Source organism: Hyla sarda, chromosome 9, assembly GCF_029499605.1.
Source record: "Hyla sarda isolate aHylSar1 chromosome 9, aHylSar1.hap1, whole genome shotgun sequence".
NCBI classification, from domain to species: domain Eukaryota; kingdom Metazoa; phylum Chordata; class Amphibia; order Anura; family Hylidae; genus Hyla; species Hyla sarda.
Window position 1 is genome coordinate 13,677,124 of NC_079197.1, and position 18,074 is coordinate 13,695,197.

The 18,074-nt window shown below is 42.1% G+C and overlaps 1 protein-coding gene across 9 annotated transcripts in view; it reads left to right on the top strand.

The window, feature by feature from the left end:
* CACNA1B (calcium voltage-gated channel subunit alpha1 B) overlaps positions 1-18,074 on the top strand; it is a 324,413-nt gene that overhangs the window by 190,711 nt on the left and 115,628 nt on the right. For all 9 annotated transcript variants that reach the window (XR_008847788.1, XR_008847789.1, XM_056539457.1 and 6 more), the window contains 8 exons: positions 4,676-4,885; positions 6,632-6,744; positions 7,961-8,073; positions 8,270-8,401; positions 9,441-9,513; positions 9,604-9,721; positions 12,017-12,084; positions 14,604-14,710. Coding sequence is in view for 7 of the 9 variants with exons in the window: in XM_056539457.1 (XP_056395432.1) it covers positions 4,676-4,885; positions 6,632-6,744; positions 7,961-8,073; positions 8,270-8,401; positions 9,441-9,513; positions 9,604-9,721; positions 12,017-12,084; positions 14,604-14,710 (934 nt within the window). In the remaining 2 variants the exon portion in view is untranslated. The remainder of the gene's footprint in view (positions 1-4,675; positions 4,886-6,631; positions 6,745-7,960; positions 8,074-8,269; positions 8,402-9,440; positions 9,514-9,603; positions 9,722-12,016; positions 12,085-14,603; positions 14,711-18,074) is intronic.

Consider the following 18,074-nt stretch of genomic DNA (forward strand, 5'->3'; position numbering starts at 1 on the left):
AGAGCTGCACTCACTATTCTGCTGGTGGGGTCACTGTGTACATACATTACATTACTGATCCTGAGTTATATCCTGTATTATACTCCAGAGCTGCACTCACTATTCTGCTGTTGAGGTCACCGTGTACATACATTACATTACTTACCCTGTACTGATCCTGAGTTATATCCTGTATTATACCCCAGAGCTGTACTAACTATTCTGCTGGTGAGGTCACTGTGTACATACATTACATTACTTATCCTGTACTGACCCTGAGTTATATCCTGTATTATATTCCAGAGCTGAACTTACTATTCTGCTGGTGAGGTCACTATGTCCTGAGTTATATCCTGTATTATACTATAAGTAATGTAATGTATGTACACAGTGACCCCACCAGCAGAATAGTGAGTACAGCTCTGGAGTATAATACAGGATATAACTCAGGATCAGTACAGGATAAGTAATGTAATGTATGTACACAGTGACCTCACCAGCAGAATAGTGAGTACAGCTCTGGAGTATAATACAGGATATAAAAGGATCAGTACAGGATAAGTAATGTGATGTATGTACACAGTGACTCCACCAGCAGAATAGTGAGTACAGCTCTGGAGTATAATACAGGATATAAAAGGATCAGTACAGGATAAGTAATGTAATGTATGTACACAGTGACCTCACCAGCAGAATAGTGAGTGCAGCTCTGGAGTATAATACAGGATATAACTCAGGATCAGTACAGGATAAGTAATGTAATGTATGTACACAGTGACCTCACCAGCAGAATATTGAGTGCAGCTCTGGAGTATAATACAGGATATAACTCAGGATCAGTACAGGATAAGTAATGTAATGTATGTAAACAGTGACCTCACCAGCAGAATAGTGAGTACAGCTCTGCAGTATAATACAGGATATAACTCAGGATCAGTACAGGATAAGTAATGTAATGTATGTGCACAGTTACCTCACCAGCAGAATAGTGAGTGCAGATCTGGAGTATAATACAGGATATAAAAGGATCAGTACAGGATAAGTAATGTAATGTAATGTATGTACACAGTGACCTCACCAGCAGAATAGTGAGTACAGCTCTGGGGTATAATACAGGATATGACTCAGGATCAGTACAGAATAAGTAATGTAATGTATGTACACAGTGACCTCACCAGCAGAATAGTGAGTACAGCTCTGGAGTATAATACAGGATATAACTCAGGATCAGTACAGGATAAGTAATGTAATGTATGTACACAGTGACCTCACCAGCAGAATAGTGAGTACAGCTCTGGAGTATAATACAGGATATAACTCAGGATCAGTACAGGATAAGTAATGTAATGTATGTACACAGTGACCTCACCAGCAGAATAGTGAGTACAGCTCTGGAGTATAATACAGGATATAACTCAGGATCAGTACAGGATATGTAATGTATGTATGCAGTGACCTCACCAGCAGAATAGTGAGTACAGCTCTGGAGTATAATACAGGATATAACTCAGGATCAGTACAGGATAAGTAATGTAATGTATGTACACAGTGACCTCACCAGCAGAATAGTGAGTACAGCTCTGGAGTATAATACAGGATATAACTCAGGATCAGTACAGGATAAGTAATGTAATGTATGTACACAGTGACCTCACCAGCAGAATAGTGAGTACAGCTCTGGAGTATAATACAGGATATAACTCAGGATCAGTACAGGATATGTAATGTATGTATGCAGTGACCTCACCAGCAGAATAGTGAGTACAGCTCTGGAGTATAATACAGGATATAACTCAGGATCAGTACAGGATAAGTAATGTAATGTATGTACACAGTGACCTCACCAGCAGAATAGTGAGTACAGCTCTGGAGTATAATACAGGATATAACTCAGGATCAGTACAGGATAAGTAATGTAATGTATGTACACAGTGACCTCACCAGCAGAATAGTGAGTACAGCTCTGGAGTATAATACAGGATATAACTCAGGATCAGTACAGGATAAGTAATGTAATGTATGTACACAGTGACCCCGCCAGCAGAAAAGTAAGTGCAGCTCTGGAGCATAATTCAAGCTAAGCAAGAGTTGAGTAATGTAATGCATTACAAATTAGCTCAGCTCTTTATTTGGATTGTATCTTTATGTGGAGTGCGCAAAGATGGAAATTCCCTTTAAGGAACACGTTAGTGTTTGTAATAATAATTGTCCGGTGTAATTGCATAAAGCCTGTACAAAATGGAATGCAATGTTCCTCAATGTATTGTAGGATCAAAGAGGAATCGTCTTCTTTTTTTAGCGATGGTTTTGACCTCCGCAGGATCATACGGAGCGTTTCTTTTTCTACTTTAGGAAATAGAGTTCCCTGTTCAGCGCCGCAGTGTCCGGGGTCGGCCCTTCACAGGCTTTTGTTAGATGAGTCATTGCTAAAATTTGAGCAGCGCTTGGTTCCTCCGTCCTCCTCTTTTCGCTGTAACCTCAATTCGTACGCGAGTTTCTGCTTCGGCGGCCAATGTTATAAATAATAAATCCCGGACAAGCAATGTATAATTAAGGTTGGGAAACATCTCCCCGGATTTAAGGACATCGCCTAACACCTTCGATTGGGCCTGTGGTTAACAACGTTACCGAAAAATCCTTCAAGCCAATTATGGACTGATTGTGGATTATGTAGCCGGTGCTAATGCGATAAGAAGAGACGTCTCCATTATAACGTCTTTTCCAGATGCAACCGATCCGTTCACATTAGGAGATTCATGGCTTCCTCCTGAGACATCTGGGCTATGGGGCAAGGGAGTTCAAAATGGAAGAAGATCCCATTAAGGCCCCATAGTGATCAATACTTTATCTGCCCTATAGGAAAGTGGGCACAGCTTAAAGGGGTACTCCCCTGGAAAAAAAAAAAATTTCTAAATCAACTGGTGCCAGAAAGTTAAACAGATCTGTAAATTAATTCTATTTAAAAATTTTAAAGGGGTTATCCAGGAAAAAACTTTATATATATATATATATATATATATATATATATATATATCAACTGGCTCCAGATAGTTAAACAGATTTGTAAATTACTTCTATTAAAAAATCTTAATCCTTTCAGTACTTATCAGCTGCTGAAGGTGAGTTGTTCTTTTCTGTCTAAGTGCTCTCTGATGACACATGTCTCGGGAACTGCCCAGTTTAGAAGCAAATCCCCAAAGCAAACCTCTTCTAAACTGGGCAGTTCTCGAGACACGTGTCATCAGTGACCACTTAGACAGAAAAGAACAACCTTAACTTCAGAAGCTCATAAGTACTGAAGTGATTAAGATTTTTTAATAGAAGTAATTTACAAATCTGTTTAACTTTCTGGAGCCAGTTGATATATATATATATATATATATATATATATATATATATAAAAAGTTTTTTCCTGGATAACCCCTTTAATCCTTCCAGTACTTATCAGCTGCTGTATACTACAGAGGAAGTTCTTTTCTTTTTGAATTTCCTTTCTGTCTTACCACAGTGCTCTCTGCTGACACCTTTGTCCATTTTATGAACTGTCCGAAGCAGGATAGGTTTTATATGGGGATTTGCTCCTGCTCTGGACAGTTCCTGACATGGACAGAGGTGTCAGCAGAGAGCACTGTGGTCAGACTGGAAAGAACTATAAGAACGATAAGTACTGGAAGGATTTAGATTTTTATATAGAAGTAATTTACAAATGTATTTAACTTTCTGGCACCAGTTGATTTAAAAAAAAAAAAAAATGTTTTCCAGTGGAGTATCCCTTTAAAGCAGTGTTTTCCAATTAGTGTGCCTCCAGCTGTTGCAAAACTACTTCTCCCAGCTGGAGGTCTACAGATTGGAGAGCTAGAGCTAGGCTTTAGCTGTCTGGGCATACTGGGAGTAGTAGTTTTTCAACAGCTGGAGGTCCACAATTTGGAGATTTAGACTATAGACCAGTGTTTCCCAACCAGCGTTCCTCCAGCTGTTGCAAAACTACTACTCCCAGCATGCTGGGAGTAGTAGTTTTGCTACAACTAGAGGTCTACAGTTTGGAGAGCTAGGCTTTGGCTGTCTGGGCATGCTGGGAGTGTTAGTTTTGCAACAGCTGGAGCTCCACTGTTTGGAGACTGTTTGGCTATAGACCAGTGTTTCCCAACCAGGGTGCCTCCAGCTGTTGCAAAACTACAACTCCCAGCATGCCCGGACAGCCTTTGGCTGTCCGGGCATGCTGGGAGTAGTAGTTTTGCAACAGCTGGAGGGACACTGGTTTGAAAACAGAGCAGTTGTGTATTCTTGGAGTCTTCCTGTAGTCCCCGATGTAAAAAAGGACCTAATGATGGAGCCGACGTACTCGCAACTGTACAAATCTAACGCGCCAGGGAACTGTATAAGGAGAAAAGAAAATGTCCCGCCCTTTAAAAGAATTATGGCTGCTTTCTTTCAGAAACGTGTCCTCAGGTTGAGTGCTGTATTACAGTTCAGTTGCATTAACAAAAATGGCGCCAGGTTGTAATACCAGACACGACCTGAGGGTAAGGGTGGTGCTGGTTCTGGAAGAAAGCAGCTATGTTTTTCTAATGCTGGAAACCCCCATTTAAAGGAACACTCCATACAAAACTGAATGACTGTGTATTGCCAGGTACATGCTGCACAAGTCACCATTCCTAGCAGAGATAATGATGTTTTTTAATTGCGCCCCCTACAGGTTCCCCTTTCGCCCGCTCCAGCTTGAAAAGTGCGAAAAACGAGAGCTCGTCTTACCTCAGACGCAAGGAGAAGATGTTCCGCTTCTTTATCCGCCGGATGGTGAAGGCTCAGAGTTTCTATTGGTTTGTACTGTGCGTGGTGGCGTTGAACACCCTTTGCGTCGCCATCGTACATTACAACCAGCCGGCGTGGCTTACCAAAGCCCTATGTAAGTATCGTGGCCCGGCAATACTGGCAAAAATGTTGTGGTAATATATGAAGTATTTTCTGCACGTTCCATATGGCAGTGTTTTCCGACTAGTGTTCCTCCAGCTGTTGCAAAACTACAACTCCCAGCATGCCCGGACAGCCAACGGACAATGATTTTGCAACAGCTGGAGGCACACTAGTCAGGAAACACTGGTCTATAGATTAGCAAGAAGCAGTTCATGCGCAGTCAGACTACACATGTCGTGTTTGTAGTCTGTAACCATGGAGACACATAGACTTGCATGGGAACTGTACACACAACCTGTACAAGATTTTTTAACAAGACAATTTGCATATTTTTAGGTGCATTGGAGCATAGGTTTCACAAAACATGGCTGCTTTTCTTCACAAAAAAAGCCCTACAGCTTCTTATGGATTAAAAGCGAGCTGCAATACCCAACATGGGCAGGTGTGGCGCTGTTTTTGAAAAAAAATAAAAACAGCCATGTTTTTGGTGTTTTAACTCTTTAAACACCAGGGATCATAGTCTGTTATGTTATCACCGTCACCATATCCCCTTGGTGCATTCTAATTCTTAAGACTCCTTATTAGAGGCCCCCGTCCTGACACGCGGCTACTATTTATATCGCCCATGACGTTTAACCTACTTTAGTTGCGGCACAGCATGCATCAAAGTTATTGTTTGTGTCTGGAAAATTGTAACTAGTCATATGTTCAACATAGCAGCAGGACGGAGCCCGCGTGGATATATATTATTCATATGGGTGGTGGTGTAATGAAGAAAACTGTGTCCCTGTAGTGGAATGTGACCCTCCGCACAGGGACACACTTTTCTGCTTTACAGCCGGCTCCCTCTCACTCCCTAATCTCTAATCCTAACCCCTATCCCTAATCATAACCCTAATCCTAACGCTAACCCCTAATCCTAACCCTTATCCCTGATCCTAACCTTAATCCTAACCCGTGATCCTAACCCTTAATCCTAATCCTTATCTCTAATACTAATCCTAACCCCTAATCCTAATTCTAACCCTTCCCCCTAATCCTAGCCCTAATGCCTGATCCTAACCCTAATCCTAACCCCTAATCCTATCCCTTACCCCTAATCCTAACCCTAATCCTAACTCTAACCCTAACCCCTAATCCTAACCCTAATCCCTGATCCTAACCCTAACCCCTAATTCTAACCCTAACCCCTAATTCTAACCCTAATCCCTGATCCTAACCCTTACCCCTAATCCTAACACTTACCCCTAATCCTAACCCCTAATGCTAACCCTTACCTCTAATCCTAACCCCCAATCCTAACCCTTACCCCTTATCCCAACCCTAATCCTAACTCTAACCCTTCCACCTAATCCCTGATCCTAACCCTAACCCCTAATCTAAACCTTACCCCTAATCCTAACCCTTACCCCTTATCCTAACCCCTAATCCTAACCCCTAATTCTAACCCTTCCCCCTAATCCTAACCCCTAATCATAACCCATAACCCTAATCCTAACCCTTGACAGCAATCAGAACTGAGAGCGCTGGGCTCAGGAGCTCTGATCACAATCGGCTCACCGTTTTTTTCACTTTCACAGCCATTTTTGGGCAAAAACAATATTTATAGACCCTATGGTTTGGGAATATGGAGTATAACAGTGTTTCATACAATCATGGGTTCTCCACCTTACAATATGGCCACCTTTTAGACAGATATATTGAGAAAAACTGACATCTCCACTTACATCTCCACCAGATTTTGCAGAATTTGTTTTCCTGGGGCTTTTTCTGACGGAAATGTCCATGAAAATGTATGGGCTGGGACCTCGGAACTACTTCCACTCATCCTTCAACTGCTTCGATTTTGGGGTAGGTGATTAGAAATAACTAGCTTTTCATTATAACACATGCCCAAACTGGATATAACTCCATTGAGGATGAACTTGTTTTTTTTGTATGTGACACAGCAGTCTGACCACAGTGCTCTCTGCTGACACCTCTGGCCATTTCAGGAATTGCGTGGGTAAAATGTAACTTTATGTTTAGGCTCTATTCACACTACAGATAGTCAATTGGCGTTATGACCCTGTGGACCTGCATTGTCCCAATGACAACAATGTAGTCTGTGCAGAATTCTGCCAATTGAATTAACATAACAATTCTGTAGCCCCGTTGACACTACGGATACTTTGCTGCCCTAGAAATTCCGCTGGATGAATTTAATACATTTTCCATTGACCTTTTCACACTGCAAAATTTCCATAGTGGAATTCCAGATTCCAGACCCACTGAAAGAATGAATGTGTTTTCCAATAAATTCATTGCAGACTGAATTGTCATCAATGGGCATGGGGCAGCCGTAGCGCCAATTGATATCGTCGGCGGCTGCTGAATACGAAATGAAATTCTGGATGGATATTCCTTCTTGGTGGGTCCGGACTCCGGAAACTTCGCTGTGCGAACGGATCAACAGAAAACCTAATGACTCCAATGTTAAACTTGTGCGGAGGAATTTCCGGGCAAAATTTCTGAGGAGAGTTTCTTAGCGTAATTTCGCTCCGAAATAGTGCGAATATTTAGAATATAATGATATATATTGGTAATGACGAATATTCGTTTGTTTTTTTAGGCAAATTTTTATGTGAATATTTATGCGAATATCGGCACTTCCAGACTGGACACTGATCCCTCCCTTCTTTTAGATTAAAGATTTACCTTATTTTCCGCCCTATAGGACGCACCGGCTTATAAGACGCACCCAATTTATAGGTGCCAAATGTAAAAAAAAATAAAGATTCTGCACCCAACAGTGGTCTTCAACCTGCAGACCTCCAGATGTTGTAAAACTACAACTCCCAGCATGCCCTGGATGCCAACGGCTGTCTGGGTATGCTGGGAGTTGTAGTTTTGCAACAGCTGGAGACACCCTGGTTGGGAAAACACTGTGGTAACCAGCCTGTTGTTCATGCCACAATATTCATTTGTATATTGAAGGAGCCTCGTTGCATGGTTAATATTACTATTGGTTTCTTTTTGTAAATGCCAACAAAACGCACCATGACCTAGCGCCGTGTCACTGTTGCAGGTGATTGTCGGAAGTATTTTCGAGGTAATCTGGGCGGCCGTAAAACCAGGAACATCGTTTGGGATCAGCGTCCTCCGAGCTTTACGTCTTCTTCGCATCTTTAAGGTCACAAAGTAAGTAACATCTCAAATAGTTTGGTCTTTTTTAGTTATTTATTTTACAAAATTAAAATTTGCCAATTTACGCAAATTTTCAAACCTTAATTTTTTTTTTCTTAAAACCAGACGGTTGATAAATATACCGTATTTTTTTATTGGTGTACTTGACTGACCCTGGCAGTCCATTAATCTCTATCCATTTTGCTTCCAGATACTGGAACTCTCTCAGGAACTTGGTGGTTTCGTTACTCAACTCCATGAAGTCCATCGTCAGCCTGTTGTTCCTGCTTTTCCTCTTCATTGTAGTCTTTGCTCTTCTTGGGATGCAACTTTTTGGGGGACAGTAAGTGTCTATGAGTTTCTGTAGGAGATAACTATGTCTGTGACAGTGTTTCCCAACCAGGGTGTCTCCAGCTGATGCAAAACTACAACTCCCAGCATGCCCGGACAGCCTTTGGCTGTCCGGTCATGCTGGGAGTTGTAGTTTTGCAACAGCTGGAGGCCAACCTGAATGGGAAATACTGGTTTACAAATTACCTAAGAGTGTAGCTGTAATTTCAGGTGACATATTTCGGGAATACATTGCCCTGTGTGTGTACATGAGGAGCAGCACTATTTGTGCCCATTATATGACTTGTATATGGCATTTTCAGCAAATTTCTGCTCTGCAGGCTTCATCTATAATTTGCTGTTCTCCCAGAGCTGTTGGGCAGAGCTCCCGCCTCACTATTCCATAGACAGAAGAAAGCTCAGCTGATTTTTACAGAAAATTCGAGCAGCAGGAGGGGTTGAGGGAAGAAGCTTGATAACAGGAGAAAGAAGCATTTTTGCCCAAAATTATATTTTACAAAGTTTCTTATATTCGCTTGTATCATTGATCTATGTTTGTTTAAAGTTTGTTCAAATGACACGGACTATTTTATAGAACCAATTCTAAATAGAAACAATTTCTGTACAGGGGTTCAGGAAGCTGAGATATTTGTAGATGTTTGGTAGGGGTCTGCACTATACAGCTGGCTCAGCTGCCCCTATATCTGTCTATGTCAGTGTTTTCCAACCAGAGTGCCTCCAGCTGTTGCAAAACTACAACTCCCAGCATGCCTGGAAAACCTTCGGCTGTCTGGGCTTGCTGGGAGTTGTAGTTTTGCAATAGCTGGAGGCACCTTGGTTTGGAAACACTGGTCTACAAATCTTAATTTATCTTAATTAATGCACAGTCAGACTACACAGAACTTGTTTGTAGTCTGTAACCATGGAAACACATAGCTCCGCAGGGGAGCTGATGTGGAGGGAAAACATTAGACAGTGACTTTCTTTTCTCGGCTGGGTATTTATATTTATAATTATATATTTATAAATTTGCGATTTTTTTCTTATTTCAGATTTTACTTTGAAGAAGAAACACGAAATACTAATTTTGACACCTTCCCCACAGCCATACTAACTGTGTTTCAGGTGAGTTTTTTTGTTTTTGTCACGAGGTCTCGTGCTTCCTCTATGGTGCTCGTCCTCTATTGTCTTTTTCCTTGCGGATTTCATTGGTAGATCCTGACGGGAGAGGATTGGAACACCGTCATGTACTACGGCATCGAGTCACAAGGGGGCGTCAGCAAAGGAATGTACTCCTGTGTTTATTTCATCATTCTGACATTGTTTGGAAACTGTATCCTTTGATGCTTCGGAACAAACAGGCGAAAAAAAATTTAATTGCCTAAAAATTCTTTCCTTACTCTATTGGCTATCAATGTTTTTATTTATTAATTTTTTTTATTTTATTTTTTTTGCATCACCAGATTCAACCACATGGTCAGAAGTGGCACTGTTTATGTACAATGTTATGCTTTTTATCGTCTCTTAAATTTTCTTAATTTTTTTTTTTGGTTGTAACCATTTACAGATTTTACTTGTTATTCTTAATTTATTTATTTACCAATAATAATATTTATTTATTTATATAGCGCAAACAGATTCCGCAACGCTGCAACACAATTTTTGGGGTACAGCTGTTGGGCATGCTGAGAGTTGTAGTTTTTTTAACATCTAGAGCAGTGTTTCCCAACCAGGGTGCCTCCAGCTGTTGCAAAACTACAACTCCCAGCATGGGAGTTAAAGTTTTGCAACAGCTGGAGGCACCCTGGTTGGGAAACACCGATCTAGAGGGCCACAGTTTCTAACAGCCTACACATATATTTCTTGATATTGGTTTATCATTAAACGACAGGTATTTATTTAGCCCTTGTATTCCAATTAACTATAATTAGCAGAACAATATAGCCATTATAAGATCAACAGCATCTAGCTTGTTTGCTGTCTCCAAGTGGCAACATCGCATAAAGATTGTTATGGTCTCTTGAGTAGAAAGTGCATTTGGTATGGTGCAGAATAGATTTGGTTGTGGAGTCTGCAGAATAGATTTTAGACAAAAGTCTGCAAAACCCTCCAACTTTGACCAGTCAACTGTCTAAACTGCATAGCTGTTTCCTGACTCTCCCCTGAAGATGATGTCGGGGAAAGAGACCTGTCGGGCATTTTGAATTTTAAAGGGGTATTCCAGGAAAAACTTTTTTTATATATATATATCAACTGGCTCCAGAAAGTTAAACAGATTTGTAAATTACTTCTATTAAAAAATCTTAATCCTTTCAGTACTTATGAGCTTCTGAAGTTAAGGTTGTTCTTTTCTGTCTAAGTCCTCTCTGATGACACCTGTCTCGGGAAACGCCCAGTTTAGAAGAGGTTTGCAATGGATATTTGCTTCTAAACTGGGCGGTTCCCGAGACACGTGTCATCAGAGAGCACTTAGACAGAAAAGAACAACCTTAACTTCAGAAGCTCATAAGTACTGAAAGGATTAAGATTTTTAAATAGAAGTAATTTACAAATCTGTTTAACTTTCTGGAGCCAGTTGATATATATAAAAAAAGTTTTTTCCTGGATAACCCCTTTAACTGCTCGACCATTTTTGTATGAGCGAGATAAGCTGCCTGGTAGTGTCGCCAATAAATACACATGAACATTTGGCCATGCACAGCTATTAAAGGGGTACTTCGGTGGAAAACCTTTTTTTTTTTTTTTTTTTTTTTAATGAACTGGTGCCAGAAAGTTAAACAGATTTACAAATTACTTCTATTACAAAATGTTAATCCTTCCAGTACTTATTAGCTGCTGAATACTACAGAGGAGATTATTTTCTTTTTGGAACACGGATCTCTTTGCTGAATCATGAGCACAGTGCTCTCTGCTGACACCTCTGTCTGTTTTAGGAACTGTCCAGAGCAGCATATGTTTTTCTATGGGGATTTTCTCCTACTCTGGACAGAGATGTCAGCAGAGAGCACTGTGCTCGTGATGTCAGCAGAGAGCTCTGTGTTCCGAAAAGAAAAGAATCTCCTCTGTAGTATTCAGCAGCTAATAAGTACTGGAAGGATTAAGATTTTTTTAATAGAAGTCATTTACAAATCTTCAAAAGAAAAGTGTAATGTCCGGCACTGCTGCTGATATTCTCACGTTTCGGGACTATGGGACGTGTAGGAGTGTTCCCCGAAGTGTTGGTGGTGCTCTGACTGTTAGTAGCAAATCACAAATCTTGAAGCCGGTAGAAAAAGTCGGCAAACTCACCATAAACTTCTTTTCCAGGGTAATTTCTTTATTGCATACTCACATATAAAAAAGCTGATACAAAAGGAGGGAGAGAGGGATCATTTACAAATCTGTTCAACTTTCTGGCACCAGTTGATTAAAAAAAAAAAAAAAAACGTTCTCCACCGGAGTACCCCTTTAATAAGACGTTTCACTGCAAAGTTGTTCTACAACCCTACATACGGCGTTAGGGGGCAATAGAATACTACCAGACCGTAAACCTCCCCTGCTTACATTAATTTTTTTCAAAGAGCTATAAAAAGAGCAAAAATACATATTTATGACCTAATGTTCCTTCCTTAACTTCCGACTGTGTAAGATACCCTGTTGAATGTATTCTTAGCTATTGCTGTTGACAATCTGGCGAACGCGCAGGAATTGACCAAGGTATGTGATTAGTTCCCGGGAAACCTCTGCTATAAATAATCTCTTGTTCCGCCAGCGCTAAACTGTGGCCTGATATGACTGGAGCATGTTCTAAAGAGGGAACGTACGGCACAAGTGTCCTGCTGCTCGTCCGGTCCTCAGATGGGGAATACATTAGTAAGAACAGGGCACGGTGACATTTATGATGCCTTCAAGGCTTTTATTACTATATAGCAGTGGTCTTCAACCTGCGGACCTCCAGATGTTGCAAAACTACAACTCCCAGCATGCCCGGACAGCCAACGGCTGTCCGGGCATGCTGGGAGTTGTAGTTTTGCAACATCTGGAGGTCCGCAGGTTGGAGACCACTGCTATATAGTTTATTGCTAGTTTTCTGGTCCTTCCCAAAATTAACTATTCCCAGCGTATATATATCACAGCTGGGACCCAAGTGATCAGCCTTAGGCCCTGTTCACACTACGGAATTCTCGCGGCTGAATTCCGCCTGGCGTCCGCCACCGAAAGTGCTTCGGCGCTAGGGCCGCAGGGCACTGAGCCGTCACCATTGACGGCTATGCTGCGCTCGCGGAATCCGCGCAAAGAATGAACATGTTCTTTCTTTGCGCGGAACACTTTCAGCGCCGGAAATGTCCACCGCTGAAATTCCGCTGTGGGAACGGGTCTCGCGGAGACCCGTTCACACTAATGTTAAAGTTCACACCGCGGAATAATTGCGCCCGCGGAATTCCGTCTGGAAATTCCGCGGCTATTCCGTAGTGTGAACGGGGCTTTAGGCAGGAATGTCTGTTCAGAATTCCACCAGAATATTCCGCAAGGACATTCCGCTGCAGCAGAGTCCCATTGATCTCATTTGCGGGAAAACACAAAGGAGGAGACTGGAAGCTTGCTGCTGGAGACTTCATGTAGGAACCGGAACAATGGTAAGTTTCAAAGATTTATTAAAATTATTCAACGCGTTTCAGGGTACTAATGACCCTTTCATCAGGCACATGATGGGAGAATATACAGAATATTGGGCAGACCAGATGGGCCAAATGGTTCTTGTCTGCCTACATTTTCTATTTCTCTGTAATGCACTTATAGACTAAGGCCATGTTCATATGGCTGAAAATGTGCAGACAGTCCGCCCGGAAAACACAGGTGGACATTCCCCACATTTGCTCGATCTGGCGGGCTCTAGGACTGCTCGGAAATGCCCAAGTCTATTTTTTCTGTGGACGCCAGAATCGGCATTTCCGGTACTAATGATCCTTTCATCAGGCATATGCCTGATGAAAAGGCCATTAGTACCCTGAAACGCGTCGTATAATAAAAAAAAATGATACTTACCATTGTTCCAGTTCCTACATGAAGTCTTCAGCAGCGCGACATCAAGCTTCCAGTCTCCTCCTTTGTGTTTTTCCGCTTTCGTACACGCTGGTGATCCAGCATGGGGAGCCGCTGCAGCTGTAGCCCCTGGTCCTCCTTTCCTTGTTTGCTATGGTCAGTGTTGTGCCTGGACTTTGCACAACCGCATCAGGTGAGTGTCACTCTCAGTAGTGGTATTTGCTGGCAGTGGAACATTGCAAAAAAATTTTTATTCTGCATGGTATAAGTTTTTTTTCCTTTGGCACCAGTGGGTGATGTATGCCACTTAAAGGGGTATTCCAGTAAAAAAAAAAACATTTTTTTTTGTTTCATATTAACTGGTTCCAGAAAGTTAAACCGATTAGTAAATGACTTCTATTAAAAAGATCTTAATCCTTCCAGTACTTATCAGCTGCTGAAGTTGAGTTGTTCTTTTCTGTCTGACAACAGTGCTTTCTGCCGACACCTCTGTCTGTCTCAGGAACTGTCTAGAGCATGAGAGGTTCTCTATGGGGATTTGCTCCTACTCTGGACAGTTCCTGAGACAGACAGGGGTGTCAGCAGAGAGCACTGTTGTCAGACAGAAAAGAACAACTTAACTTCAGCAGCTGATAAGTACCGGAAGGATTAATATTTCTTTAATAGAAGGGATTTACAAACATGTTCAACTTTCTGGAGCCAGTTGATAGGAATACCCCTTTAAAAAAAATAGTTTTTCGCTGGAATACCCCTTTAAAAAATAGTTTTTCACTCGAATACCCCTTTAATGGCTGTAAGGTGGCATAAATCTGGGGTATACAGTGGAGTTATATGTCAGGAATTACTCTCTCTCATCTCTTTTACGTTGTTATGCCTCTAGATCAGTGTTTTCCAACCAGGGTGTCTCCAGCTGTTGCAAAACTACAACTCCCAGCATGCCCGGACAGCCAACGGCTGGAAGTTGTAGTTTTGCAACAGCTGGAGGCACACTGTTTGGAAAACACTTCCTTAAAGGGGTATTCCATGAAAAAAAAAAATGTTTTTTTCATATCAACTGGCTCCAGAGTTGTAGTTTTGCAACAACTGGAGGCACCCTGGTTGGGAAACACTAGACAAGGTCACCCGTGCTCTTTTAGGTGTGTCGTTTTTTTTACTGTGTTTGGATCACAAAATGAGTGTTTTCCCTGTTGTAGGACGAGGAGGAGATGGAAGAAGCAACCAATCAGAAATTGGCGCTGCAAAAAGCCAAAGAGGTGGCGGAAGTCAGTCCCATGTCGGCAGCAAATATTTCAATTACAGCGTAAGGAACCGTAGTGTCTATTGTGTCCCTCCTCGCAGTTAGTGCGTTCTTCTAATGCCGAGTATAGGTATAGTCTACCGGCAGTAAAAAAAAAAAAAAAAATACTTTTGCCCATTGGTGGAATCAATATAACGGTAGGGATCAGTAGGGATCTAGAGGTCTGTACAATGACATTTGTCATAGTGTTTTACTTTCCAGACAATTCCATCCTACAAGTATTTATAAAGTTACACAAATGTCATACTTCTCTTAATCTGGCTTTGGGGTAAATTTGTAATAATTATGCCCATGAATGCCTCTTTTATTACCTAAAAATTTGGGATCACTATGCAAAGGCTATGTTCACATCAGAGTTCAAAAATTTTTTACTTTCGTGAGGGAAAAATATTCTTCACGTCAGGTTTTATTTTCTCCGCTAAAGTCCTGCAAAACAGACATGTAATGGAAACCCGTCGGACCCCATTTAAATTCAATGGCACCTGTTGGGATCTGTTGGTGTCCACTTGACACGTGCCCTCAAGCCCCAATTATCAACGGGTGGAAAAAAAAAAGCTCCTGAACTGATGTGAACGAGGACTTAAAGGGGTACTCCTGTGGAAAACAATTCTTTTCATATCAAAAAATCTTAATCCTTCCAGTACTTATCAGCTGCTGTATACTACAGAGGAAGTGGAGTTGTTCTTTTCAGTCTGACCACAGTGCTCTCTGCTGACACCTCTGCCCATGTCAGGAACTGTCCAGGGTAGGAGCAAATCCCCATAGCAAACCTCTCCTGCTCAGGACAGTTCCTGACATGGACAGAGATGTCAGCAGAGAGCACTGTGGTCAGACAGAAAAGAACAACTCAACTTCCTCTGTAATATACAGCAGCTTATAAGTACTAGAAGGATTAAGATTTTTTAATAGAAGTAATTTACAAATCTGTAACTGTTTAACTTTCTGGCACCAGTTGATTTGAAAAAAAAGTTTCCACCGGAGTACAACTTTAAGCCTGTTAGGGTAGGGTCACACAGAACAGATCCACAGCGTATTTTATGCTGCGGATCTGCCGATGATGGACCCTACAGTGTGCCTCCAGCTGTGCCTGCTCGTAGCGGCAATCCACCGCTATGTGCAGAGACACGGCGATCTGCGAGTCGCAGTGCGCTTGTGCAGTGTACTCGCACACATTGTGGCTGCTCCCCGAGCTAGGCCGAGAGCAGCCGCGATGTGTTAGAGTGCACTGCGCAAGCGTGTGACGACTCCCAGAACACTGTGTGTTTGCTTGTGGCGGCAGATTGCTGCTACGAGCAGGCACAGCTGGAGGCACACTGTAGGGTCCATCATCGGCAGATCCGCAGCATAAAATAATCTGTTCCGTGTGACCCTACCCTTAATGAGTCCACCCAACTGCTGTGTTGGAAAGAACAAAGTTGGAGAAGTGACCACAATTTTGAGAACCATTTTATGGTTGTCACTTTCTTGGCCCCCTTGGCTGGGTTCACATGTATCCCGAGCCACCTTGGATGGCAGTGCCAAATGCAGCAAGCTGTGGCCAAAATAGAGCATGGCACCTATAATGGCTTTCCAATGTGGTTTTCCAATGTTTTTGGATCTGGCACAACAATTAAGCCAGATCACCGGACATGCAAACCCAACCTTAGAAGAGCAGGAGAAATGCTGCAACATACTGTAGCGGCTACAATGGCCAATCTCTGTCAAGACGCTGTATACAGGTCATGTATTTTATTTTAGGTGGGTTTGCTTCTTGTAAGGGGATATCCAGGAATAGAAAAACAGCTAAAATAAGCACCACACCTCCTCAGGTTGTGTCTGTGGCATTACAATAGGCGTACCATATTTCCTTGAGACACAAACAGGACAACTGGATAGGGTTATGTAATATGTTATATATATATATATATATATATGTAGGCCTCATATATCGTTGTAGGTCACTATACTGCCCCATATATAGTTGTAGGCCCCCATACTGCCCTCATATATAGTTGTAGGCCCCCATACTGCCCCCATATATAGTTGTATGCTACCATACTGCCCCCATATATAGTTGTAGGCCCCTATACTGCCTCCATATATAGTTGTATGCCCCCATACTGCCCCCATATATAATTGTATGCCACCATACTGTCCCCATATATAGTTGTAGGCCACCATACTGTCCCCATATATAGTTGTAGGCCCCCATACTGCCCCCATATATAGTTGTAGGCCCCCATACTGCCCCCATATATAGTTTTAGGCCCCCATACTGCCCCCATATATAGTTGTAGGCCCCTATACTGCCTCCATATATAGTTGTATGCCACCATACTGCCCCCATATATAGTTGTAGTTCCCTATACTGCCCCCATATATAGTTGTATGCCACCATGCTGCCCCCATATATAGTTGTAGGCCCCCATACTGCCCAAATATATAGTTGTAGGCCCCCATACTGCCCCCATATATAGTTTAAGGCCACCATACTGCCCCCATATATAGTTGTATGCCACCATACTGCCCCCATATATAGTTTAAGGCCACCATACTGCCCTCATATGTAGTTGTAGCCCCTTTATATGAATAATTGTAGGCCCTTATAATGTCCCCATATATAATCGTAGGTCCCCATACTGCCCCTCATATGTAGTTGTAGACCCCGAAATATAATTGTAGGCCCTCAAATGCCCCATACATAGTTGTAGGCCCCTATACTGCCCCATATATAGTTGTAGGCCCCTATACTGCCCCATATATAGTTGTAGGCCCCTATACTGCCCCATATATTGTTGTAGGCCCCCATATATAGTTGTAGGCCCCTATACTGCCCCATATATAGTTGTAGGCCCCCATATATAGTTGAAGGCCCCTATACTGCCCCATATATAGTTGTAGGCCCCCATATATAGTTGTAGGCCCCCATATATAGTTGTAGGCCAGGCTAGAAAGTGGTCCAGAGGGGTCTACCAGACCCAGTTTGAGCCCATCTCACGGCAACACTACCCAATAAACACTTCTATATAGCTTGTACATATTCATTCCTAATAGAAGCCTCACACCACGATCATAGGCAGGGAGCAGGACAATCTGTCACAGCTCCCTCCAGCACATAGAAAGATTAAAAAGCAGATGTGTAAGTCAGATGGGCGAGTGTTATTGAGCAGATGGATATTGGCTTCACTCACGATGGCTGCCTAAATTCACCATCCAGCCTATATGACTACTGGCGATACAACGCTGACTACGTGAAACAAAAAATCTCCCCACTTAATAGAGTCTAAAACTGCTGGTGTCTGGGAAAAGATCGCCCCTCCAACTACGAAAAATACTGAGAATTATGTGTAAACCAATTTAGGTATTACTTCTTAACTGAGTCTAAAAA